Source organism: Cantharellus anzutake, assembly GCF_015039405.1.
Source record: "Cantharellus anzutake strain C23 chromosome Unknown EI90scaffold_25, whole genome shotgun sequence".
In the NCBI taxonomy this organism is placed as follows: domain Eukaryota; kingdom Fungi; phylum Basidiomycota; class Agaricomycetes; order Cantharellales; family Hydnaceae; genus Cantharellus; species Cantharellus anzutake.
This window is the reverse complement of record NW_024066975.1, coordinates 553,222-577,351: the sequence shown is the minus strand read 5'-3', so window position 1 is coordinate 577,351 and position 24,130 is coordinate 553,222. Positions and strand designations below refer to the sequence as shown.

The 24,130-nt window shown below is 49.6% G+C and overlaps 8 protein-coding genes across 8 annotated transcripts; 2 read left to right on the top strand and 6 right to left on the bottom strand.

Annotated features, from left to right (window-relative positions):
• Positions 1–3,309: 3,309 nt before the first annotated feature.
• Positions 3,310–4,426, top strand: EI90DRAFT_3124062 (uncharacterized protein; the record flags this gene model as incomplete). Its single annotated transcript, XM_039063677.1, has 4 exons — positions 3,310–3,349; positions 3,401–3,664; positions 3,725–4,076; positions 4,138–4,426. The coding sequence occupies 4 exons, from the start codon at positions 3,310–3,312 to the stop codon at positions 4,424–4,426; spliced, it is 945 nt and encodes a 314-aa protein (XP_038915771.1).
• Positions 4,427–4,870: 444 nt separating this feature from the next.
• EI90DRAFT_3145726 (uncharacterized protein) lies at positions 4,871–11,447 on the bottom strand (the record flags this gene model as incomplete). The annotated part of the gene is made up of 18 exons (XM_039065333.1): positions 4,871–5,525; positions 5,588–5,738; positions 5,769–6,012; positions 6,034–6,203; positions 6,231–6,674; positions 6,733–6,923; positions 6,974–7,329; positions 7,428–7,472; positions 7,614–7,713; positions 7,763–8,122; positions 8,178–8,245; positions 8,294–8,521; positions 8,578–8,688; positions 8,748–8,897; positions 8,949–9,068; positions 9,122–9,556; positions 9,609–10,871; positions 10,923–11,447. The coding sequence occupies 18 exons, from the start codon at positions 11,445–11,447 to the stop codon at positions 4,871–4,873; spliced, it is 5,616 nt and encodes a 1,871-aa protein (XP_038915770.1).
• Positions 11,448–11,649: 202 nt separating this feature from the next.
• EI90DRAFT_3059528 (peptidase M76 family-domain-containing protein) lies at positions 11,650–12,846 on the top strand. The gene is made up of 6 exons (XM_039060445.1): positions 11,650–11,882; positions 11,945–12,204; positions 12,254–12,340; positions 12,389–12,517; positions 12,573–12,710; positions 12,770–12,846. Exons 1-5 carry the CDS (start codon positions 11,675–11,677, stop codon positions 12,579–12,581), a joined length of 693 nt encoding a protein of 230 aa, XP_038915769.1. The 5' UTR covers positions 11,650–11,674; the 3' UTR covers positions 12,582–12,710; positions 12,770–12,846.
• Positions 12,602–14,153, bottom strand: EI90DRAFT_3059527 (uncharacterized protein). Its single transcript, XM_039060444.1, has 2 exons — positions 13,930–14,153; positions 12,602–13,877 (listed from the first exon to the last, which is right to left on the bottom strand). Exon 2 carries the CDS (start codon positions 13,653–13,655, stop codon positions 12,705–12,707), a length of 951 nt encoding a protein of 316 aa, XP_038915768.1. The 5' UTR covers positions 13,656–13,877; positions 13,930–14,153; the 3' UTR covers positions 12,602–12,704.
• EI90DRAFT_3016674 (uncharacterized protein) lies at positions 13,858–14,412 on the bottom strand (the record flags this gene model as incomplete). The annotated part of the gene is made up of 1 exon (XM_039057020.1): positions 13,858–14,412. The coding sequence occupies one exon, from the start codon at positions 14,410–14,412 to the stop codon at positions 13,858–13,860; it is 555 nt and encodes a 184-aa protein (XP_038915767.1).
• A 583-nt stretch (positions 14,413–14,995) lies between these two features.
• EI90DRAFT_3059524 (uncharacterized protein) lies at positions 14,996–16,075 on the bottom strand (the record flags this gene model as incomplete). The annotated part of the gene is made up of 3 exons (XM_039060443.1): positions 15,687–16,075; positions 15,169–15,634; positions 14,996–15,110 (listed from the first exon to the last, which is right to left on the bottom strand). Coding segments are annotated over exons 1-2 (279 nt in total), but the record flags the coding sequence as incomplete, so codon positions are not given.
• Positions 16,076–20,885: 4,810 nt separating this feature from the next.
• Positions 20,886–21,544, bottom strand: EI90DRAFT_3059515 (uncharacterized protein). Its single transcript, XM_039060442.1, has one exon. It carries the CDS (start codon positions 21,507–21,509, stop codon positions 21,342–21,344), a length of 168 nt encoding a protein of 55 aa, XP_038915765.1. The 5' UTR covers positions 21,510–21,544; the 3' UTR covers positions 20,886–21,341.
• Positions 21,545–21,783: 239 nt separating this feature from the next.
• On the bottom strand, positions 21,784–24,056 carry EI90DRAFT_3016672 (uncharacterized protein; the record flags this gene model as incomplete). The annotated part of the gene is made up of 11 exons (XM_039057019.1): positions 21,784–21,917; positions 21,998–22,111; positions 22,268–22,375; positions 22,557–22,612; positions 22,765–22,845; positions 22,923–22,945; positions 22,987–23,084; positions 23,111–23,222; positions 23,517–23,691; positions 23,728–23,777; positions 23,949–24,056. The coding sequence occupies 11 exons, from the start codon at positions 24,054–24,056 to the stop codon at positions 21,784–21,786; spliced, it is 1,059 nt and encodes a 352-aa protein (XP_038915764.1).
• Between the last annotated feature and the right edge of the window lie 74 nt (positions 24,057–24,130).

Sequence of the window (24,130 nt, the reverse complement as noted above, 5' to 3'; positions counted from 1 at the left end):
TTAGAACCAAAGCAAGTCCGCCCACAGACATTTTCTGCAATTTCCAAAGACCCAGCATCATCTTCCATATTTGCCGCCACCGTTCCACTAAAGTCCCGTCCATCTTACACCTCTCTGAAAAGCAGTCCGGCAGCGTCTCCTGGTCCTGTGGAGATCGACAGAGGCGGCGAAATGCCACCGGGCTCCATGTCAAAGTCCCATTCGCCTCACCTCTATCACCCCCATCTCCCACCTACGAGGCGCCCAATCAATCCTCACTCCGTCGTCTCTACCCTCAAGTTCTTCAAAACCCTCGCTGCTAGGTAGGGGAGTTGCGCCATATGAGGAAGGTGACGCCGCGGATAATGATTTGACTGAGAGCGGTGCGCCAGTTGCGAGACAACCAGAAGCGATGAGGAGCCAGTACGAGGAAATCGAAGGGGGAGTGGAGGTGCGCCGGAAACCATTCAAGTAACGAAAGTTAAGAGGAAGAAGGTAAGTTCCATTTCATCATCCCAACGCGAGTTGACCTGCGTGTATCAATTCCTAGCCAAAATCTTCGGCGAAATCATCTAAGAGCTCGAAGATAAACCGGGAGTAAGCGATGGGCGAGGGAGTGCAGCTTGTGCATTTGCTCGCCGAAGCTTCGCATGATGACCGGACGCCTCTTGGAATTGAAACCGTTTCCTGCGTTGTGATGGAGAGTCCAGCCACCTCTTCGAGAACACTTATCCCAACCCGCAATGCACTTGCTCTGCCAACAAACCTGGCATAATGATTTCTCAGAGAAATGGTGATGGCACTTGGGACAAATAAGCACCCTTCCCTGAATCCCTCTCATCAATGTCCAGGGTGCTCAGACGCCGCTGTACGCTAAATCACAACATGCCCCGCGCGTGACCCGCTATCACGATGTGGATTTGATTGAGTTCACGCCCAGCTGGTTTAGATATCCGTGTGAACACACGTCGGGCTCTCGACGAACCACCACTGAAATATGACTGAGAATTCGACGGAGATGAGCACTGAGGCTCGAATTAGATCAGAATGCCTGCACGCATTCATACAATTCACGAGCGACTCTGGTAAGGAAAACTTCTGCACAGGCGAGAACACCAGATGTATTTCATCGACAAAGACAGAGCGGGTTTTTGAGCTATATATAATGTTCTGTCGGCTAGGTGAATTGGATGATGAGCACTTGGGCGAAAGTGGGCGATTCGCACATCCGGAACCAGACCACAAAAACCTTGAAGGGCCAATGCTACCCTAGGGGCTCGAGGTGCGAGAAGCTGTGAGACACTTAATCCCTAGCAGCCAGTCGCAAGCGCCAACAGATCGAGCACTCCATAACGCAATTGTCAGTGCAGACGCCGAAATTGATGAGTTTAGGCTAGCTCTGAAAGAGTAGCTCAGTTTCCCTTTCAATCATGGAAAAGATCTCCAGTGAAAATACGAACACTTGTTCTCCTTTTGCGAAGCAATGCGTCTCTGGGAACCAAAAGGCACATGATTCATCTGAGCAAGAGCAGGCTAATAACATGGGCACCCAAATTAAGCATGAATGGGCAAATAAAGCGGGTTAAGCCGCAACCTCATAGTTGGCGATCCACCTCGTAACAACTGGCTGCACCCTCTTATTTCATAATAAATAATCTATCATGCAATAGATCCATATCATTCGAAGCGCAGTGATAGCATGAAGATTAACCACGGCGTTAGACGTGCTATAAATACACCAGAGGACCGATCGACTTGACAAAACTGGGCGATGACTAGGTTGCGTTTCTGATAACCCCGACCCAAATGTTCTTCACCGGAAGAGCAGACATACATCATGAGAAGCATGGGAAACAAAAAATCTCCCAGGGCATCTTGCAGGGTACAGCATAGCTTAATCCCGAGGCATCCGGAGTCCATTCGACCCTCGAAAAAACATCCAATTGACAGATATTGATGGCCTCGAGTTGTGGAGGTGGAGTTCGGGCTGTGGTACAGCCGCGGAAGGACGAGCTTGGAGTGCAAGAAGCATCCAAACTGCCATTCGTGCCCCTTTGGAACGGAATGCCGAAAATACATGAATGACGGTGACTTTATTACATAGCTCAACAGCACTCGGTCTCAGGGCAGAGCGGCGGCAAAGATTAGCAATAATCCGCACAATCGATAGCACTGAGAAAGGACACCGATGCGTACGGTGGTTTTATTCGAAGCAAAGCGTCTGAATGAACTCAGTATCTCCCAGCGGTACACTCGTAGTCCAGATGTCGGAGGGAACTATAACTAATGCACATATTCACATACATACGGGAGTGAATCAATCAAACGCCACATGTGTGCCGGATATCTCCGGTGACTCTCCCAGCCCAGAACCTGTTCGCAGCGCGCGTCCACGAGCGAGGGCAAGGGTCTGACACTGCGGGGTTTCTGTTTTTCGGCCCTTGCCTGTCGTGTTTTTTTTGGCTGCTTCCGTTTTCTTGCGGCCTAGCTTTGTCTGTGCGGTCATCTCCTTCGTGATTACCCTCCAGTCCCATTTCGCTTTCCTGTGTATTCACCGGGTCGCCTTCTATTCAAAAAGTCTCGATGGTTATCAGGGTTGTTGCTATCTCTCTGGTGTGCTCGTCCAGTTGCTCACAAATGGGCTTTTGTTTGGCTTTCGTTGCTCGCTTCCTCGGGAGGCTAACCTAGACCATGGGAAATATGGATTACGCTATGGTCTGGCGGGCGAATAATGATGATTTCTCGGACTTGCTTTGACAAGACACTCGGCACTCAAAGTATTCGTAATCCATTGATTTGGTGACCTTCAACCTTTACCCTTATCTCTTATAAGAAAATCTTGTGAGGTAATCCAGATGTGGAATTTGTAAGGGACCATTGTCATGATTCGCTGCAAACGCCGATGCCCAATGATATGAAACTGAATCCAATCTATCATGAAACATCCTCAGGCAGGTGACCAGCCTCCCTTTAACGGGAAAAACATCGCGCGTTCCTGTGGTGCGCCCAAGCTTGGTGCATCTCATTGCTCCTAGGCCTATAAACTGCCCAGTGACCAGTATACGTGCAATGATTGCAAGTTGTGATTTCCCAGAACATTCCGCCAAAACACCTCGCTGGAGATTCTCGCCGCTTCTTTTGTTGACATTTGCCACGATCAAATTAGTCTGAGTCATGATGACTTGTGCACCTCCGCATCACGTCATCATTGTGACATGGTGACTAAGCTCTACTTGATCATCAAGCATTCATAAATAATGGCTATAAATTCCACTCACTGTCCCACAGCCCTTAGTCCTCCGACCAGTCCTCCAATTCCAGTCGTAGTCAATGTCTCAAACAACGGTCAAACCTGCTGTGGCATTTGTCGGTACGTAACCCGGCTCGTCTTATTCGTCCGTCCGTACGACGACTCTACTAGGATCTACGGGTCTTCTTGGGAAAAGCATGGTCCCAATTTTCGCGCAAGCTGCGAACTCAGGTGAACTCAGTGAACTTCGCCTCCTTGTTTCTTCAACCCCCAAGCTTTGGCTCGAACGGCTCATCTCGGACACTGTGAAGATCGTTCAAGTGAACTATGCAGATCAAAAGGCTCTTGAGAATGCATTACAAGGAGTTGACGTCGTTGTTAGCGCTCTAGGAACTAACGGGACAGAAGTGGCAAGACGGAATCTGATCAATGCTGGTATGTGCTCAATCTCTCTTCGACCATCCTAAATGCAACTCACAATCCCCACCGTTGTAGCCGTTGCTGCCAAGATAAAGGCTTATGTTCCCTCTGAGTACGGCTCTGACATGGACGTAAATCCGTACCCCCTTCCAATGTTCGAAGAAAAGCAAGCACACCTAAGAGAGGCCAAAGCAGCAGGACTCAAAACCATCTCCTTGCTCACTGGTTTCTTCCTGGAAACTATCTTTTCCCCACCTTTCGGATTCATCTCCGCCACGAACACATGGAACCTCCCTGATTCGGGAAGTAACCGCTTTGCTGTTACTTCGATGGCTGATATCGGACGGTATACTCTGCGAGCTGTAATTTTGGTGTTTGAAGAGCCCGAAAAAGCCCTAGAAAAGCTCCGTATTTTGGGCGATAATAGGTATTATCTTGCCTTCCATATTACCGTTCATTTGCTGATGGCACTCGGTGAACGAAAACAGTACTTTGGATGAATATGCTGCTGCCTTCGAAAGTATCTCCGGAGAGCCCCCCACCAAGAACACGATTTCACGAGATCAACTCAAAGCCAATTTCGACGCTGACGGAACTATCGTCGAACTCGTTAAACTTCTGGTTGCCGATGGACTTGCCGATTTCACGGAGAACGACAATGAGCTTTTAAACCCCGGACAGAAGTACTTCAAGCCTAAGACAGTTGCGGAATATGCGAAAGAAGTTGGAGGGAAGCCATGGATTACGATCCATTCGCCTGAAATTGATGCGTCGTGAAGTACTTCGAACCACACGATTACTTATTCCAATCGCAAAGACATCAAGTTCTGTTGGCGAACCTTTGCCGTTGGACAGACAACCAATATGGCCTCATAACTGCCTTCCCTGTATTCTTAGTTTTTCTATCCAATGTTACGACGTCATAGTTCGACTTCACGATATGGACTTCGCGCCATCGCCTTGTTGACAATGCTGAAAATTATTCACGAAGCAATTCGCCAACGGACCATCCAGGTATATATACCAGACGACTGGGTAGGAGTCTGGGTATATACGTGTCAGTATTTAGACAACTAAGCCTATAATATGCGACTTGTTACAGATATTACGTGATATTTCATGCATTTAACAAGAACAACTTGCACCCCCAAACAAATAAGCTCAATCCTACACTCAACCGATTGCAGGCATGATAATGTAGGAGAAATGCAAGATCAAACATTATAACAATTTCAACTTCTTCGAGGGTGCCGCCCCATTTGCCCGACCATGGACACTGGTGGTGGTACCATTTGCACCGCTGCCGCCTTCCCCGGAATCTGGGTGCTTCCTCTTCCTCCTTAACTGCAAGATGCCTACTTCGACCTCTTGTCTGAGTTTTGTAGCAAGAATTGCGACAGGATCTAGAGGCCCATTGTAAGTATGTGCGTTCTTCTCCAACTGAATGGCATCGGCGACTACGCCGTCAAGAGACTCGTATTTGTCGCTATCAATCTTGGTTTTCATCTTCCCAAGATCTCGTGCATCCTTCTTAGGAACGATGTTGTAGTAATCTGCAAGAATCTTGGGATCGACAGGGTCCTTAAACCATATATATTCCTCCATTTCACGCAGCCTCTGGAGCATGTGCGATACCGCACGTTTTTCCGATGGGGAGATACCCTTTGGCATAATCCGAGACCACTCCTTTGTGAACGCACGCTCGACAGCTTGGGCGAGGAGCACAGGCTCGGACCCTGGCGGATTGAACTGGCGGCAGTTACGAAAGATGAGATCGACATCGTCAGCGAATGCCTCCATTGTCTTATAGTCTCCACGATTCAGTTTTTCTCGCATTGTGCGGAAGTCCATGGGATTCTTGATTTCATCGTAGTATCTGTCATACAAATTTGCTGCCTCATTATTACTACGGTTTGATAAATCTTAAGATGAACTTACGTGGGGCAACCCGCAGCTACCGGATCGACGGGAATCAAGAATAACCAAGACTCCGGGACTTTACTAGTATCTGTGATATGCTTGAGCAACTCTCTGCATTTCCTTCCGTCGATTGGAGTAGTCTTGGGAGGAGGAACCGGCGATTCTCTCGCTTTGCCCTTTGTTAAAGCCACGGGAGCACGTTTCTTTGACACAGGCTGCTTCGGAGTAACAATCGTTGGGGCATGCGTAGGTGGAGTACTGGAGCCGGTGGTGAATGGATCGACCTCGTTGGGCGTGGCAGCGGGAGAGGAAGGTTTTTCTTTGGATTTCCTTTTCCCATTTAGCATCTTCTGCGCCACTTGGGCCTCGATCTCAGCAACTTCCTGCAGCAGCCAGTCATCGGGGGATTCCCTTATCTGAGCCTCAGAAGCTGGCTTCGGCGGCTTTCCCTTAGATGTCACTACAGGCTTGGCTTTTGCGGGAGCGGATGTTGTTCCATTTTTCGAAGGTGAAGCTGAAGGTGACTCTCGGGAAATTTTCAATTTCAGGGACGGTGTCGTTTTAGTGACACTGATAGGCACATGATTTGTGCCGGCAGTTGTGACAGGGGCTGGGATGGCGGCAGAGGGGGACGCTCGGGTAGATAGGGGGGTGGGGGAACGTTGGGGAACTGTTGACGACACTTGGGAGGGAAACGACACGGAGGTGTGGGCAGATAAAGAAGTAGGGGCCTGAATAGATGGGCGCATGGGGCTGGACGATGGAATGGGAGTAGACGGAGAAGTGGGGGGTGCAATAGAAATTCCTGAGGAGACGAGATCAGTGGCAGGGGCTGTGAAATGAGTTGTAGGGGACGATCCATTTAGTGTTGGTGTAGCAATCGGGGGGCTGGGTCCAGGTTTGGCGCGGCCATTTGCTTTCTTAGGCGCAACTTTAGACGACACTTCGGGAGTTGGAACTGAGGGACTCGAGACTTTTGGGGCCGCGAAAGGCTCAATCTTTACGGATGGTTCCGTAACAACGTCTGCAGCAACGGGGATAGAGGTGTTGACCGGAACTGAAGCTGGTTTACTTTGACCCGCCTGGTTAGTTAGCTTCTCCCAGGCTATGTGAAGGTAGCTGATAAGTACACTTTCGCGTGCGAGCCATAATGCATCACCTACTTTTGTCAAAGAATGCATCCAGAGCTTCAGCATCCATGTAGGGATACGATCCTGGGAGGTTGTAAGTTTGAGCGTTGCTGATAATGAGCTTGAAATCTTGTTTAAAACCATCTCGATTTTTGTAGTGCCCGTGGGATAACCTATAATCTATGGTACTTAGATCCATTGGATGGGCTATTTTATCAAAATACCTATTTTTCCCATGAGCTACCAGCTGGGGGGACAGAGAACTAGGACGTACCCGGGGGCTCGGTCTCGTACGGGATCCACCGGGAGCTTGAAGAAAAGTGCGGATTTCTGCTTGCCCAGTCGACGAAGAACTATGGTGCAAGTTTGCACTTCCTTGGCCAACATACCGCCGCTCTGTGCCGTGGGGATTGGCCTCTCTTTCTTTTTCTTTGGCTGAGGAGGCGCCGCTGCGGGTACATCGGGATTCGCCGTGAGTGGTTTGGACGCCACAGGAGCTTCCGGTGCGGCCGGAGGCGGAGCAAGAGCAGGCTCAGGCTCAGGCATTAGTGTTGATGTTGGTGTTAGAGCTGGAGCAGGGACAAGAGGCAGGGACAGGGCTTCGGGGGGAATAAGTAAACTTGGTGCACCCTGTTCAATAGCAAAAACTCACACGTTGCGTCGACAATGTGGCCAGAAAGAGGGGGTCCAGAATCATCAATGTCTACGATAGCAGTCTCCTCAGCAACCTTGATGGGTGTAAGAGGTAAATTAGATGAGCGAAGAGGGTGTGGCTTCTTGAGCTGCTTCCTAGGCTTATCGACTATCAAGGTACCATCCGAGGCGGCTAGTTTCTCCGGCGTCGAAATGATGACATCCATGGGGGTCTGTGGTTCTGTGCCTGGGGTAGAATGAAGCCGTGGGACAGGGGTTACCCTGATGGAGATTCTGGGCAATGGTTCGGCATCTGGTCGGAATAACAGTTCCCCAAGCTTCAGCAAACACCACCGGACCTCATACTCCGATATGTTATCCCTACAATGACATGCGTCAGGTGCTCCAAATGGACTAGCATCGAACTTACATGTACATAGGGATGAAAGCATCACGGATGCCTTTCTGTTTGCCTGCTTCCTTCCTTATTGCTTTCAAAGCTAGATCTACCTCATTCCTTCGCCCCTTCGCTGAGGTTTGGGGGATGGATCCGTCTTCCTCAATAAGGACAGACTTCTCGCTGTCTTTTGTTGCAGGCTTGATATCTCCAACAGCCTCGAGTATCCCCAGGCTTGCGATAGCAGCACGCGCGACGACGCGACGGACTATCCGTGACGGGTCATGCGAAATGACAGCAAAGATGTACCTTGCCAGACTTTTCCGTGTGAACCACTTCGTAAGAAGTAATGCATCGAATGATGCCAGCCGAACAGGGATATGATTTCCTTCGCTGGACACGCCAAAAATTAAGATCAAACTCGCCACTAATTGCGAAACGAACATACCGACTATACGCCACAAAAAGTCGGATATCTTGAGGCATCAGTGCGCTCAGCTGCATAATTGATGTCCACTGAAGGAGTATTGAGTGAAGTTTGGGGTGCTGCAAGAAAGCTATCACCTCAAGGATGGCAATCGATACCACATTATGTGGGGACGGATTCAAACGGTCCATTTCCCTGTAACGGTCCATTTCTTCCCTTGCCAACTCCAGAACATCTCGATCTTCTTCGTCAAGTTCGGGCTGCCACACAGTGCGCGATAACTCGGACATCTCCGGCATCCTCAAAGGGGTCAGAGAACGAGCGAGGCCGGCGATAATAGTGGCAATGTATAGGGCATCCGAGTACTGGAAAAATACAAATGGGTGCCGGGGATGTGCATGAAGGGCGACATGACTCTTACCTGATTTTCAGAGTTATCATTATAATGCAGCTGGTCAATCAGGAAGCGTTTGGTAACGGGCCCCGACTTCCCATCAACATCACGATACTCTGCAATAGCTGTTACGATACTCTGTTCAAGGTGGTCAGATCGTGAGGCACGTTCGCATTGTGTGTGCCTGCCTTGCGTACGAAGTACTCCGCGAAATCAGAGAAGTCGTTAGGGCGTGGCACAAATTTTGCCCGTAACGGATCTGACAGGGACTGAGGACGATGACAGTATTGACTGAACAGCTTGAAGAGATGCAATAGTCCGATGTCTTTCAATGAGGGAGTTGCACACTGCTCAGGAGTGCGTCAGAAGTATTGAGCGAAAGCAGGAAATGTTCGCACATAAATGAGAAGCCTTGCCGCCTCCGATCGAATTCGATAAAAATAGTTTGTTACTAGAACTGTCCTCGTTAGGTTACTTGATACAATAGCAGTGGGTTGACGTGCTAAGGCTTGCAACGCCTGAACTCTGGTGTTAAAATGATTTCATCGCGCGTGTACTTTCCGTAGCTTACCTCTAACTGGGCCACGACGTCGCGATCACGTTGCAACTGCGATACCCACATGTAATCTGGCTGTTCGAAATCGAGTATCGAGATCCAATCAAGATCTGCATCCAACCTGATCCACTCATAGGCAGCCCCATTCATCTGAGCCTCGTCTTCTTCCGTCCAATCGGCCACCTGCCACCACGCACGTTTGGCTTCATCTTCCCAGAGCTTCAACTCGAAGCCTGAGTCAATCATTTCCATGGCCTCAGCTGCATCTGGGTCACCAGCTTCAGCGGCAGCAGCCGCTGCTTTGCGCGCAAGATATCGCTTCGTATTTCTGCGAACACGCTTGTACTTAGTATTGAACAGAATCTCATACTTCTTTTGGGGACTTCGTATATCGAGAACATGTTCATATGGGGTTCCGTCGGCCTCGTGAATGCGGATTGTCATGGTTCCCTAACATCGAAACATCGAACTCTGCGCCTGGAAAGGGAGAAATACCACCTACCTCAAACACTTCCACAGGTTTATACAGGAGCATACGACCCGGGTCATGCTCATTATAGATGTATGCAGGTGTATGTTGGGTCATATAGAGTTCAACCGCCATTTTTTTTTTGTTGAACGTAACGCGAAATTTGAAACTAGGACATCCGCTCCCAAATATCCATTGGTCCGAAAACGATCGGATGTCAACCCCACTGACTTTGCGGCAGGTCCGCAGAAACGAGTGAGTGGAGATGGCATTACTTGCCATCTCGCCACTAATTGCCGTCAGGAACACTTTGGGGAGTACCCGAGAAAGTCCTAAAGCCGTTCCTGACTTCCCAAGTCGTCGATCAAGGATGTACATCACAATTGGAGCTTTGGCATTGATGAATGCAAGCACCGTGGAATCCGGAGGTTCAGAAGATGCAGGCATGCACAAAGGAGGCATGTTTCCTGTGTCCATGGACACCACACGATCCATATCCTTTCGGAGGCGAAATCGATACTCGTTATTACCAAAATGACGGCGAATGAACAATGAAGCAATGTAGAATCCGAGCCCGTTGACCAGCCAGAGATCAGACCATGATTTGGGAATGATATTCACGCCAACCCATTGGCAGGCGAGAGCATGAGCAAGCGCCTGTCGTGTGTCGAACACCTGGTCAACAGCCATGTCGTCGTGGAGAAGATCATTGGTGATTAATGCGGTTGCAGACCCGTCGAAGCGCTGAGTGGGAAGTTCGTCCACGAAAACCACCTTGAAAGATCCGAAAGGGTAGGAACCGTATTCAGTTGTGAAAAAACTCATCGCGGAACGGTAAAATGAGGTTGAAGTTCGCAGTGAAGGCTCCAAACCAGGCAGACAGAATGTATGGATTGGAACACGCGAAGATGTTAGACCGCCGGGAGCAGAACTAGCCCCATTGGCATTAGCGTCCGACACGGAAAGCTCGAGTGGGATCGAATGTAGATGAAAGGGTCCGATGGCGAACGCGATATGCTGGACAGATGTCGGGACGCTTTGGGAGTACACAAAAATGGACTTCTTTGAGTCATGTGGATGAGCAATTTTTTCTACCAATTCGCCACTGCACACAACAGCAATCGGGATCAATTCACCATCAACACTAGCTTGGTCGTCGTCAGAAGTGACTTCTAAGGCATTCGGAACGATGAACTCGAAGTCCCATGTGCACCTTTCCCACAAAGCATCCACGCACGGAACCCAATGCCGCGCAGAATCAGGAGATGATGGTGTGGTGTAGACATGAGGCACTCGCTATGGCGATTGTTAACATACGAGACTAAGAAGATGGATGGCACTACGTACATATGGGTATGCGTCAGTCGGAAGGACAAATTGTAGCCCATCGTGAGGATGGTGAACCGAATACTCGATGACAAGACTGATGGGCGCAAACTCGTATCCGCCTGACCCCGGATCGGGTGTAACGGGTCTGGCACTCGGAGGAGCACCAATACTGAAGGTCTCCGTTTCAGAAATCGGCCTCGGCAGCTGATCATCGGGTATAGCAATAGAAAGTTCTCCTTCGTCTGCCTCAGAGAGTGCCGAGAACAATTTGCGCTTCATCTCAGGAATACTGTGAACATCATCTGGCTTCGAAGGAGCTAGCCCAGTAAATGGATCAACAAGAGAGAAATCAGCAGGTTGGCCTCCGACGGTGATGCTATGGATATCGCATTGACGGGAATGGAGATGGATTGTCCGGAGGGTCCGATTCGTTGGGACGATGACGATTTCAGTATATCCCCTTAAATGGCCAGTCAAATCCACATTGAGAACCGCTTTCTGACTGTTGAGAACGAAACCACGCTTGGCGGACTCGCGCTGCATCGCGGAGTCCGTACTAGAAGCACGAGTCAAGTTCTTGAACCAAGAGCGAGGGTGGCGCGTTGCCGCTGTCAGATGCTCAATATCAGCAAGTAATGCCTACCACGCAATTTTCGTTCAATGCAAAAGCCGGAAAATGGGAAGTGACGGCAGCAGAGCGATAGACGATGCACGCCGGCTTTGCGGCGGCACGAGAGATGGTGTCAACTCCTCGTTTGCTTCCGAACTAAATGAGTACCCCCGATTCATCTTCATCGACCCCTCAAGCCTCTCAGGACGAAAGGACGTTTGAGCGATGGAGGAAAACATTCTCAACGTTCACAGGCATTGGACTTACCTCGGAAGAAGCTGAAGAAAGACGCATAGGCAAAGCTGACAGATTCCTGCATGCCCAGCGGCAGAATTGTCTGTTTTGGAGGAACGACCTACTGAAATCTAGTGAGTAGGGATGCAGCTGAACTTCATGAAGCCTAAGATCCCTTTTTATTTCTTCCTTTCAGGCCCTGCTGTTACGTTCATGGTCCAACATCTTGGCCAGAATGGCGTCCGTGTGAATTCAACCAACATTATCTGTGAACCGTGCGACATGACTCGTTCTGGCGGATTCAGCCCAGAGTTACAAGAGGTGTTACTGTGCCAGAATGGCTTTTCATCAAAGCAGCACATGGAAGACACCATAGTTCATGAACTCATTCACTTGTATGACCATTCCAAATTCAAAGTCAACTGGACGGACCTCCGTCATGTGGCCTGCAGCGAGGTATCACCGTCAATCAATCCCTTGAATATCATCTGAACCCCACGTGAAGATTCGTTCCGCCAACCTCAGTGGCGACTGTAAGTGGGACAGGGAGCTGTTCCGAAGAGGGGTGCTAGGTTTCACTAAACACCACCAAGTATGTACCCGTTTTATCGCACGGGAGTGTGTTCAACAGCTGTTTCAGACATGCGTCCGAAGGAGAGCTGTTTTGTCTGTTTCACAGCACCCAAATTGCAAGAGTATGGACGAAGCCGAGCGAGCTGTCAATGAGGCTTGGGAAAGCTGTATTAGTGATACTAGACCTTTCGATGAGGTGAGTCAAAACCTGGGTGTATTCGTGTGATATGTCCTTGCTGATTGTTTCCTAGATCTACTGACGAACAATAGGCTGTCCTAGAGACGAAACCGCCGCCTGAACCATCCACTTGACATACATCACCCGACAGTCTATCGTACGAGAATAAACAAGCGTTGTTACATTATCAGTGATATTAGACTTATTATATGTGATCATAATCATCCCAAAATGACAAAATGACCCTCCCGATATCTCGAAATGTTGCAGGTGCCTCCACATGACATTCGCTGACGAGGATGGCTTGCTTTTCCGTGACGTCCCAGTCCGCCGTGCTTATCCGCTGTAGAAAGTTTAAGCGTACGAATGCTTGCCCATGCCTTATACTTGACACGAAAACCCGTATGCGAAGCGTTGGTAGTTTGAGAGGATAAACAGCACCGGCTCCCTCGACGACAACGTCAGAATGAACATGAAGATAAGACAGCAAGGACGAGATTCCAGCAGACCCGCAGTTAACATCAATCCAAAGGGAGCCAGTAAAACGACAGAGTGGGAGGATCCGGTGCCCTGAGCGGAAGAAAACTTGGCCTATTCCAGTGGTCCTACACCGTTGTTCACAATGTTCTGCAGACACAGTGACGCGAACCCCATGTTCGATGTCGTCGAGAAGGGATACTTGAACGGTTTCAATGTGTGGAGCGACTAAGGTAGCTTGAGTATCAGAAGCCAACGAAAGGAACGAGTGGCTATTGTGGGGAGAGAACGAGAGATTCGGCCAAGAGTCTAGCGCAGGGGAAGTTGGAGGCTTTCCGAGGGAGCTTTGGTCCTTAGGCGAGAATGCAGGAGAAGCCGAAACCGGGCCATGTGGAAAAGAATCAGAAAAATGACTGACGGACATAGACTGAGTCTGGCTTGTAGAGACGCTGGTCCGACTGATGAATGAGTACTTCGAAGGAGAACTATTGATGGGGGGCATCGGCCAAGATTTGATGCTCCGTGCAGTGTCAACAAAAGAGTCAGAAGAGTGGATATCCGATGAAGATGAGCCTGAAGAGTACAATTTTTCTATTTTTAATGCAGCGTCCACTTGAAACGGCAGAAAATCGTCAATTTCTGAAAAGACATCGGACGGAACGCTGGGTGAAGACTCCATGCAAAAATGGCTGGATGGTTCTAATCGTAGCTGGATTTCACCCCACGTCGAATCCTCGGCTGGTCGATCAGCGACAGAATCTGTTTGGCAATCGGCATAGTAATGAGGGGTTTTGTGGCTGAACTGAAAGTCGTTTGTACTAGGAGCCTTTTGCTCCGCGGATTTTGATTCATTGCTAATAACTCGACGGAGTAGAGGGGCACTACTGGAATGAAGAAGCTTCTTCAAGTGGCATAAGCGTGGGAGAGAAGTATCTCTTGCTATGATTACTCGCCTTCTCTGGGTGTGTTAGGTTTTTGGCCACTTGCGCGGGTTTCGCCCCAAGCTGGCTATGTCCAGAAGCGTGATCTTGGGTGATTGTGAAGGGGTGATCCCTGAATGAAGCACTACACGCCCCCTTATGCGACTGGAGGACGTTAAGTGAACTCCCAGGATCATCTACGGGCACTTTCCGCACAGTGATGGGTGTGGAGATGATTGGACGAGGGGTGGGGAACCAGGTCTTCCTGAATGACGCGACGAACTTGGGGAACGACGAAGAGGTACGCTTTCTTCCCTCCTCCAGCCGTGCACTCTTATTCTCCACGGCCGTCTGAACAATTGGGCTTTGTGTTAGGCGCGTTTTAAGGCGTGCTTTGGCGTTCTGGAATAGCGACACGTTGCCTATGCTGCCAAAGTACGAATTTCCATAACCCCGACTGTCAGCGGTGCCAGCGGGACACTTGATGCCATCGACCCTGCTCATCGAGTCATTCATGAAGTCTCATCATCAAGCGGACGTTGTGAGCGATTTGCGTTGGTCGCACGTTCTCGTGATAGCAGTCCCGACCAAGTCCACACAAATTTTTTTGCAGTTCGTTGTGGCTATATAAACCATAATCTGCAAACTCCAAGTGTTACAAAAAGGAATGCTGAAATTGTTTCTGGATAGGCCCTAGCTCGAAATTAACTTCGGATCAAGTTCAAGCCCAGCCTGTAAACTTGGATGGAACACTACATGTCTAAAGACTACATACAATAAAAGTACATTAGAGCGTGTGGCGAATCTGGCCGTCCGTGAACCCCCTTCTGCAACCATCACTGCCGTATGATCCATGCTGCAAAGAACGATGCGAGTCTTCATCTAGCCACTATTTGGGATCACTCACAGGTTGTGTATTGGATCACTTCCCGACCCAGGACAAGTGTCGCGATTCGTAGGGCCATATTATGCAGGTGATGGGATGTCAGAGACATGATCATTCGAGTCTAGCTGTGTTCCTGAAGCTGACCCAATCCTCAGGGATTGGGATCAGACACTGCAACATGTGGCATGTCGTTATTGTTGAGACTTTATGACCGTGCGTCCACTGCTGTAGTAACCGCTAAAGACGGAACTAGCATTTAGACTCAACGCCGTAAATCATGAGACCTTGAATTCCCCTTCTCGAGTTCCTTCCTCATGTCCACCACCCCCTACCGAGGAGGGGCACAGATGTTAGCTACCCGGAGCAAGCTAACCCGAGAACGTCACCTAGTAAAGGGCCATATAAGTCTAAAAGAATATCCCATCCCCCATCCGTGCGTAATCCGAATGATCTGGTTATCAATGACAGCGCGAGAGGTATCCATACGGTCAGGTATCTAGAACGAGCTGATTACTCGTGGGGTGATGGCATGAATTTGTTAAATCCACCTCCAAATTTGATAACATGCCACGAGACATTGACTTCCGGAGAATGCTTTAAGCTGGACAGGCTCACAAATAGGAGGGCCCGTGGTATCGCGGGGGCAACAGAGACAATTTCAGGCTGGCAGAACACAGTGAGAATGCAAACCGCATAACCGGGTGCACACGCGGAGACCGAAGAGAGGAAGATGAAACTGCCAATGAGTGCCGAGATGCAAGCCCACAGAAATTCAGGAGCTGACACCTGCGAATCGCAACTTCGAGGAAAGCACGTCGGAATACACAGCATCGGGAAAAGCTGCATTCCGTTCTAAAATTGTCGCATCATACGACAGAAACATTCTGACGCCAGTGTACTTTACTACAGAACAGTGATTGCAAAGATAAACGAATAGCACGACACTCCGACGAATCAGATAATATTCTGTGCCAAGGAAAGATGCCAGCAATGTCATGAACAGAAGGAGGCACTAGAAACACATCAGCCGCTAAACACAACGGTGCTACTGCTTTTCCAACGCAATTAATTGAGACAAGCTGGAAGAAAACCTCATCAAACTTTCGAAGCCCCACTACAAAAAATTCGGCGCGTCCGATTTAGATGACGCTATAAGCATATAAACCTCCATATTAGCAGGTCTCCACAGGCCCAAATGGGCTAAACTCGATTGCCAAAGTATCCTTACGTAAGCAAGGTTGCATAGGTTTGTTCCTGCAGACAGATAACGGTCAGCATGCTTCCACAGAGTTTGGGGCGCTTCCCTTTTTCGTCCAGCCGTGCACGCACTATTTTACATCGCAACGATAGGGAACGCGGTCGGTTAGCCAACGGTTGGCCCCTGTTTTCAACCCGTCACCAACTACTCGAGTGCGCAGTACTGGAAGTATGGCTGGCTATAAAGCTGTCACCACGTATCCGTGAGTAATAGTGCTTTGAATATTCCCAAGACTCGAGCTCGTTTTCCACTGTGAGAAGCCCACTTCTTGTGATGTTCTGCCAGCAGGTGGTCGCAATTTCTCTGAGCGAGAAAATCCTTATCCCGACGTTGACACAGTGCTCATTCATTATTTTTCTCCAGTTCTGCGCTTCCATATGCACAACTCGTGCACGACATTTGAGGCCACAAAGACAAGTCATAGCTTGCATTATTGGAGAGGTCCTGAAAGGCATCGAGCTAGTGGGCTCAGGTGGTCTAATTGATTGCCTAATTTGCTTGGGCTGCCGCAGATCTGGCCAGTGCATGGCATACAAGTCAGGGCTTCATTTCTGCCTGACTACATACCATCCGACCCGGGACTTGACGCCTCCGTAATGTGGCATGGCGCTGTTTCAATCCGTACATTCACCTTGCTAAAGTTATCACAGGCCAATGTTGCCCTCCCAAGCTGCTGTGGCACAGTGTACTGCAGCTGCTTCTGTGCTCAGCCTCCAGAGGGGAGAGTAGACTAGCTGGCGCAATGCTGTTTTCATGCAGCACCTTGCGCAGGAGAACCAGTGTCATATTGATATGGATTTTGCAGTTTCGAATACAGTGCACGGTCTATAGTAACTGGGGCTGTCTCATATCATCCATTCGGTAAACCTCTTCGACAACCCCAGATCCGTGGGTGACCAAACTGGACTCATTCTCATGACGGATCTCTGATTTGAAAGGTGAGCATTGCATTGATTGACCGTGCTTCAAGTTTCTCGATAGACCATTGCTGTTGCGCAGCTTTCGAAACGAAGCTTGAATACACATGATATGATATCACAATGGGAACTTGATTGATCTTCAGTTCAGAGAACGTGGCAGGGGGCATAGCGCCGATGTTAAGTAGAGTAACGCCAAAGTGTATATCATGACGTCTCCCGATCCACCTCATCGTTGAGGTGAGCAACGACAAGACAGGCCCACCAAATGCCAAGTCCCAAAAGCAGTATCATGGTTATGACCAAGAAAGAAAAGTCTAAGACCAGGAGACCTTGCGAAGGCAGCCCCAATGCCGAGGATAAGAGGCGACAATGTGATGTATTCAAGAGCAATCACTTGATAGATGCAAAGCTGAGTTCCAATTGACCCAAGGTAGTAACACGGATTTTTCGCTCATATATGACAACCCACTGGTTCCGTTCTTCCGAAGACGGTCCCCGACGCGAAGACGAACGCCAAGTCGTAGGCAGGAAGTGGCCGTAGTGTGCGAAATCTCCTTTTTTGGCAAGCAAGCGTCATCGGATTCTCCACTGGCAGGTGTTGTAGATGGTCACACAGCGGGATTACTGCCGAAACCGAACGGTCGTCACGAGCATAGGCTGCTCAGGGGACCCGGAGGAAGGCTTTGGGATGGGATTTATCACAAGCCGGGATATGGCTAATCTTAATGAAGGCGGTGCCAGTGAGACATCCATCACCTTGTGCATACAGTGCAGCCATGGCGCTGTATACTGAACTTATGCAGATCACTGGTGGAGGGGTTGCAAGTCTTCACAACCCATGTATGACTCAAGGCTGCCCCGTGAACACACATTAAATGGCTCTGTTGTACACCGGGCACAGGGAGGAGCAGCCGCGGGTAGGTATACAGCCCCTAACCGTGGCAGGAGGAATGGTCGATTTTGAGAGCCAATCCCAATTCGCCGTCGAAATCCTTTGGCGTAACTGAAACCCCTGAATAGCATGCTCGTGCGGCGCCCTCCGGGCAGGGCAACGCAGAATATTGTCTGTGGCTTTGAGCTGTCGTCCTAGTTGAATTAGCATCACAATTATCCATTTCGACTACGACATATGGGGCCACGTAATTTTTATGACCAAGGTTTAAAACAGCAGCTCACACTGGAAGTCCACGGTGTCCGCTCCATATCGTGGATTTTCAATTCCCCCTCCTTCCGCTGGAAGTGCATTCGTCATGAGACTCAGCACCGGTCCTGTGGTTGCGTATGCGGGCGACGTCCAGACAGGTAATGATGGATGTAAAATGATGCAAATCCCCTGGGGGTCATAGGAGATGAGGAGTGGAAGAAAATGGCACGATGGATTCGCCAACCACTGTTGAGGTTGGCTGCTGGCGGATCTGAGGCTGGACTTGGCCATTTTAAGATCAACGGACTCGCTGAACCCAGACGAGACCAGTGTGACAACTAGAATGTCGGCCATTCCAGCCTGGTGGGTGGTTTTCAAAGGCGTCATGACCCGGAGGATCGCGAGGGGAGAGTTGAGCATTGTCGCGGAATACTATTGCGAAAACGGGATTCAGCATTCCAGTTAGACGTAATTCTGGCCCCTGCGAAAATTTCCTAGGCGGCCTCCACCAGGCCGCTGAAGCGGTTCAAAACAAGAGGCCGGGGGCTAGTAATTAGCACAATGCTATATACGCCGTACCCACCTGCATTCCCGCCATGGGGAACACGGCCAATTGGACACTGAAACCACCTGAGTACAGCCCTTCTCAGTCCTGAACTAGCGGCCGAGAATTCATTGTAGCACCGCTTCTGTTGTCTTATCCTGGCCTCCCAGGAGAGGTGCCTTCATCTGAATAGGCACTGATACTCCCATACATATTAACTGGGCTGGGGAGCTGAGGGATGGGGCAGATGGAGTTTACAAAGAATGCAAGGGCTCAAGAGGAAATTCTCTGAACAGAGCAGCCTAGGCGACACAACAACTTCATTCCCAATTGTCAGAATGAAGAAAACTCCACACTCCACAGCGATGGTGTCAATACAGCGAGTGTCTCCCATGAACAGAGATCTATCTGATTTAGGTCAATGCCGTAATGTAGTCAATGGGCGAGATCGAGAAGGACGATAGCAACCAAGGACAGGTTGCAAAATTTGGACTTGACACACACGGACAAATGCGAAAAGTGGGAGTTCAATCTATGCACCACCCGCCAGGGGACTGCATCATGCGGACGGATCGGCGGTCTCCACTTCTCATTACCGTGGCTGCGATGGGCAAGAACCCCCCGCTGGTGATAGCGTCATAGATGATCGGATTCGGCGGAGAAAAAGCAGAGAGTCCCAAACTGATAACGCGGGGTCTGGTGACCGACTCTGCTCGACGATAGCTGCAAGTGTTCACTATCATAACGTCTCTAACGAATGACACACCCCAGAGAGCCACGATATGTCAGGATTACCGGCGACCCGCAAGGATGGAGCTAGTGTCCACCAGACCCGAGATACCAGAAACGACTGGTAACATTGATGAGAGTCGCCGAAAGCGGAGATAAAGTACGTACAGGCGCTTCTTGCTGGAGAATCACAGAGCAAAGTGAAAATAGACAAAGACAACCCTGGTATGGATTGGCATGCCCTTTTTGGGTGGCCTTGGGCCACCAGGACAGGCCTGAGGCGAACAACAAGAATTTCCCCTCACGTGTTCACATTTTGTTTAAAACTGCGCAAGTACTTTTGGCCACAAGGACACGGACGGTTCGTGGACATTTTGTTTACCCGTGCGGCGTAGACACACAGCGATATTGCATATCCAACCAACCCTCCCCCTCTCAGCCATGCACTACCACTCAGAGGTGCCTGATTAAATGTCTGTCTTGGTTTCTGCAGAGTGCCACCTGTGTCAACATCGTTCCTGTGTCGAACCGCTTGTATTCGTCATCCAGGTTACTTAGCAACTGACTCGACTCCATCATTGCCTTCCGTTCTTGAGCGTCGTCTTCGGTGCCTCCTGACCACTGCAAACTGATAGTTGACACTTTGGGGAACAAAACTTCCTTTGGCGTTGAGCTCCAGTGGAATGACCTCCTACGTCCCACGTGCGAACGTGTTTCGATGCAATTTGTATTGTTTTGCACTGCTCTGAGGCACATTTGTCCTCATCCGTTATCAGTCTTTTGTGTATGAATTGCGAACGAAGTTCATTAATTCCTGACCATCAGGGATGCTAAGAACGCTTCTCAATGTCCCTACACCGTTGACCTACACACGTTTAGTATTTCGGCACACACATGCACTACATAATCTCCATCGATGTATCGACTTGTTTCATACTACGTATTTGTCCCTCTCAGGATCTGAAGTGCTTTCCTTGCTTCCTCGCCAAATTCATCAAGTGACGGTGCGCGTCTTTGCTATCTCTTTGGGAACACAGGCACGGGAAGCTTATGTTGTGGCACGAATTCCAGCTTGCCGCTCCGAATGCCCCTATTTGGTCCTGCGCCCAAACCTCAGCTAATTCAGCCAATCTTCGACGGGCAAAAGGTGCTCAGCGCGTCTCTTAAGCCCAGCCTTCGGGCTCAACAACGCCCAAACTAGTACTTCAACATCACTCGACGGGTTTTTATGTCCAAAAAGGAGACATTCTCCGCTGTGAGTACAGACGACTTCGGAGTCACTTGCTGAAATTGCCGTTGAGCCTCAGTAAGTTCGTCAGAAGAATTCGGTCGCCAACGTGGTTCGGACATCTTTATCGCCACGGAAGTCCGAGGCGGTTATTGGCTGAGGAACTATTCGCTCCACCATGTGTACAGTGGGTAAGGTTTTGGACGTGCTGTGTTGTTCTTCACATTCATTTTCTCCTGTACATGAATATATTCTTGTTAACGCTCCACCTTGTGGTGCGTCTCGGTGAGTTGACCTCAGTCCAATTTGGCCAAGGAAATTACTGTTTGCGCCATTCTACGCTTGTAGAAAGCCTAGCTTCTAGTTCTGTTTTCAATGTCTGGAGGGCGAATCGTCATCGTCATGCTGTAATGGTTATCTCTTCCGATGCCGTTGTACCTCTAAAGCCCACCTCTTCGACCCTGCATCATTCGAACACGACTCCTATCTCAAAGACATATCCACCGCCCATTTGGTCGCTAGTCGTTAAACCGCATTGCATCGCGGTTCGGCATCTCGTTCGTCTCCATTAGTGATCCTCGGAATCCGTGGTATTGTAGGCGCGCTGGCATTGCAAGACGGCCGCTGTCGGTGGATTTGGGGTCTGTAAGGGTGTCATTCAAGCTTGAAGTCCAAGACCTTCGGATCGCCTTATCTGTGTAGTCCAAGGATCAAGGGCTCCAGCTTATGTCATTAGTCATTGGGAACACGTCCATAGTGGATGGCTTTGGGGCCAATGTTGTGCCCTCGCTGGTAAGTGGACATTAATTCTTTTCACTTCCTGGGTCAGCAGGAAATGAAACAAAGGGGCTTGCCATCGTACTGCGTTGCTGCCTAATCCGTTTTCCTTAACCAATATACCCATAACTCTGGCACGACGGCGCACGTTTTGTCGCCATGGGCCCCTACCCCCTAATGAAACATGTGTTGCTTGCCGCCGAACCCTTTGGACCAACCCGGCATGGGATCTTAATCAGGTCATCCGTAAATCGCCTTTCCCAACCCGCTCACTTCTTACTAAGCCATAATGACAAGCTGTAAAGCATTTCGTCATTGTTCGAGAGATCCTCCAAATTCAATACGCCACCTCTCCTCGGATGCCGATTTACTTGGAATTTTGAGATTCCATCGGTAGTGGGTCATTCCCATTGCCCATTGCCCATTGCTTGTGTACTTCGCGCCTGGAACTGTTCCTTGACAACAAGTGGTCTCGTCATGTTCTCATTTTCGCCTGATGTTGCATACTGCAGTGCTTCCTCAGGCTGGCAGAACACTACATCCAAAGTAATTGAGAATCATCGGAAATCAAAATTTGGCGTCAGGGGGGGGCTTGATTTGCTTATGCAGCTAAACCACTCAGCTGTGCAACTCGCCCAAGGTGCTCTTTTCGCGCGCCCATGGATCTCGATGCCTTGGAGTTTACCAGTCGGCTATATCGGCGGGTTGGCGAGCCAAATGACCACTCGTCTATGCGTCATTTAAAGATATCGAGCGGTTAGTATTTTATTTTCTCGGATGGCATACGATTGCTTTTCGAGAATTGCAATGCTAGCCCTCCCGGCTATTCAGCCCTCGGCCAACCGGTGTGATCATAACAAGCATAAGCGCACGGATATACCGGACCTGCGGCGTAGAGACCGCTCTCATTTGGCATTCCGAAACCAGATACGTGTTCCCGCACGGCATATGGCGTAGTTCTTTTCCAGTTTCGAGCGATTTGCAGTGTTGAAGCTTACCGTTTCACATGTGTTGTTAAGTACTTCCGATTGGGTAAACTGATTTGTCATGGTGATATGCGGGGGGTGGAACTGACGTTGTTTCATCATCGGCTACCCGTGCGGTACAGTCGAGAAATGGAAATGGTCATGGGAGGACGTGAGGAAGATGTTACTTCCGTGTGTCGAGCACTTACGTGTAGGATCGGATTTTTCTGGATCTTCCTCGTTTCGGCCACCGGGCGCTGACACCCTGGATAATGAAGTGGGCGCCATCTACGACGGACTCATGAAGGGCCTTAGGGTCGAGTCTCTTGCTGCAGGTCTGGATTGAACGATCTGGTCTTAGTATCTTGGCTTGTCTTGGACTGTGCAGTGCAGGTGGCCCGAACCTTACAAATTTACGTTTCTTGGACGGGTGACCTGGGTGTTTTGCCATTAGACGGCCATGGGGGTCCTTGGCCTGGGTCGGCGGTCTGGTTCGATCTAATATTGATTGACCGTGTACTTTTGTCCGTTAAGGCTCGCTTCCTCCATGGACTGTACTCGGCGTGTGTGCGTACTGCGCCCCGGATTGGTTGATCAGCTGTATGATAGCATGATTATCACAGTTGTATGTATATTTACGTTGTAAGACGTCTTCACTTCATTTATACTGAGCGCTTGTTGCAATGCTTGAATTTGTGGGCGTGGGGGCGGGAATGGGAAGGATGCCAGCTTTGTTCCTTTGTGACGAGAAAGGGAAACACACTATGCGAGGCTAAGAAACGTGGATGTTGCGCGCCTAAGCAGAGCCTTCCAGTCTTGGTTGTTTGGAAACACATTAATTGGGTGACTGGAGAGTTCTTGGAATTCAATTGGTGCTATGCAACAGGTCGAGAAGCAATGATAATTAAAAAAATTATTTGATCATTTCGATCGGCGGAGATTTGATTATTTAACTGGAACTCGATTCTTTTCTACTGGCACTGCAATGGAGGCTGCACATTGCACCAGTACAATGTGTTTGTGAGATGGGATCAAAGAGAAATGATTTCTTCCCCCTGCAAAGGCCATGTGGAACGATTTCTGGCTCCTTCGCGGCGAGTTTTAATTTTCTTGCGGCATATACATTATAGGTAGCCGGAAATTGAACTTTTTATGGAAATGAGTATAACGAGTCCGATTCCCAATCGGGCATCATCAGGCTGAATCGATAACGCAGCGTTGGACCATAGTTGCCTCAGTGGGCTGGCTGCGTTCGGTCGCCGTATCACGGGGGAGAGCGGGTTCGCTGCGAAACGTGGCTGTTTATGGGTCGTGCTGCGGCGTCCAGAAGCAAGGAGAGCTCGGCTGTTAACCAATAGAGGGGAGGGCGGCTAAACTAACCAGATGGTTCCCTCTTTCCTTTCCGTTTTCCTCTCCCTGGAGCGAAGCGCCTACTTATTGAGTTGATTGACAAATAAGGAAACAAACATATACCCCTACTTGACCACCATTCCCTCGTATCTGTATAAAGCTCCTCCTCTCCTTGCCTTTTACTATCCTCCTCGTTTCTCGTCCCCCGCCCCTTCTTGCCACGACCCTTTCCCCTCCTCTCTCGAACGCACCCTGAAGCGCGCTTGTACCAGTGACAACGGCATAGCCTTACCATATACCAGTCCAGTTGCTACCACGATCATTGCGATCTCCGGGTAGCGCTGAATACCCCAACGCATTTCAGTCAGCGCTTAGGTACGTTTGTCTGTCATAGCCTTTGTCATCGGTGCCGAGCATTGCGTGGATCGATCTG

Coding starts and splice junctions, on each gene's coding strand:
- EI90DRAFT_3059528 (XM_039060445.1), top strand. CDS start 11,675: ATGAGTACCCCCGATTCATCTTCATCGACCCCTCAAGCCTCTCAGGAC. Junction 12,205..12,253: donor GTCATGTGGCCTGCAGCGAG/GTATCACCGTCA, acceptor CCCCACGTGAAG/ATTCGTTCCGCCAACCTCAG. Junction 12,341..12,388: donor GTTTCACTAAACACCACCAA/GTATGTACCCGT, acceptor CAGCTGTTTCAG/ACATGCGTCCGAAGGAGAGC.
- EI90DRAFT_3059527 (XM_039060444.1), bottom strand. CDS start 13,655: ATGGAGTCTTCACCCAGCGTTCCGTCCGATGTCTTTTCAGAAATTGAC.
- EI90DRAFT_3059515 (XM_039060442.1), bottom strand. CDS start 21,509: ATGGGTATATTGGTTAAGGAAAACGGATTAGGCAGCAACGCAGTACGA.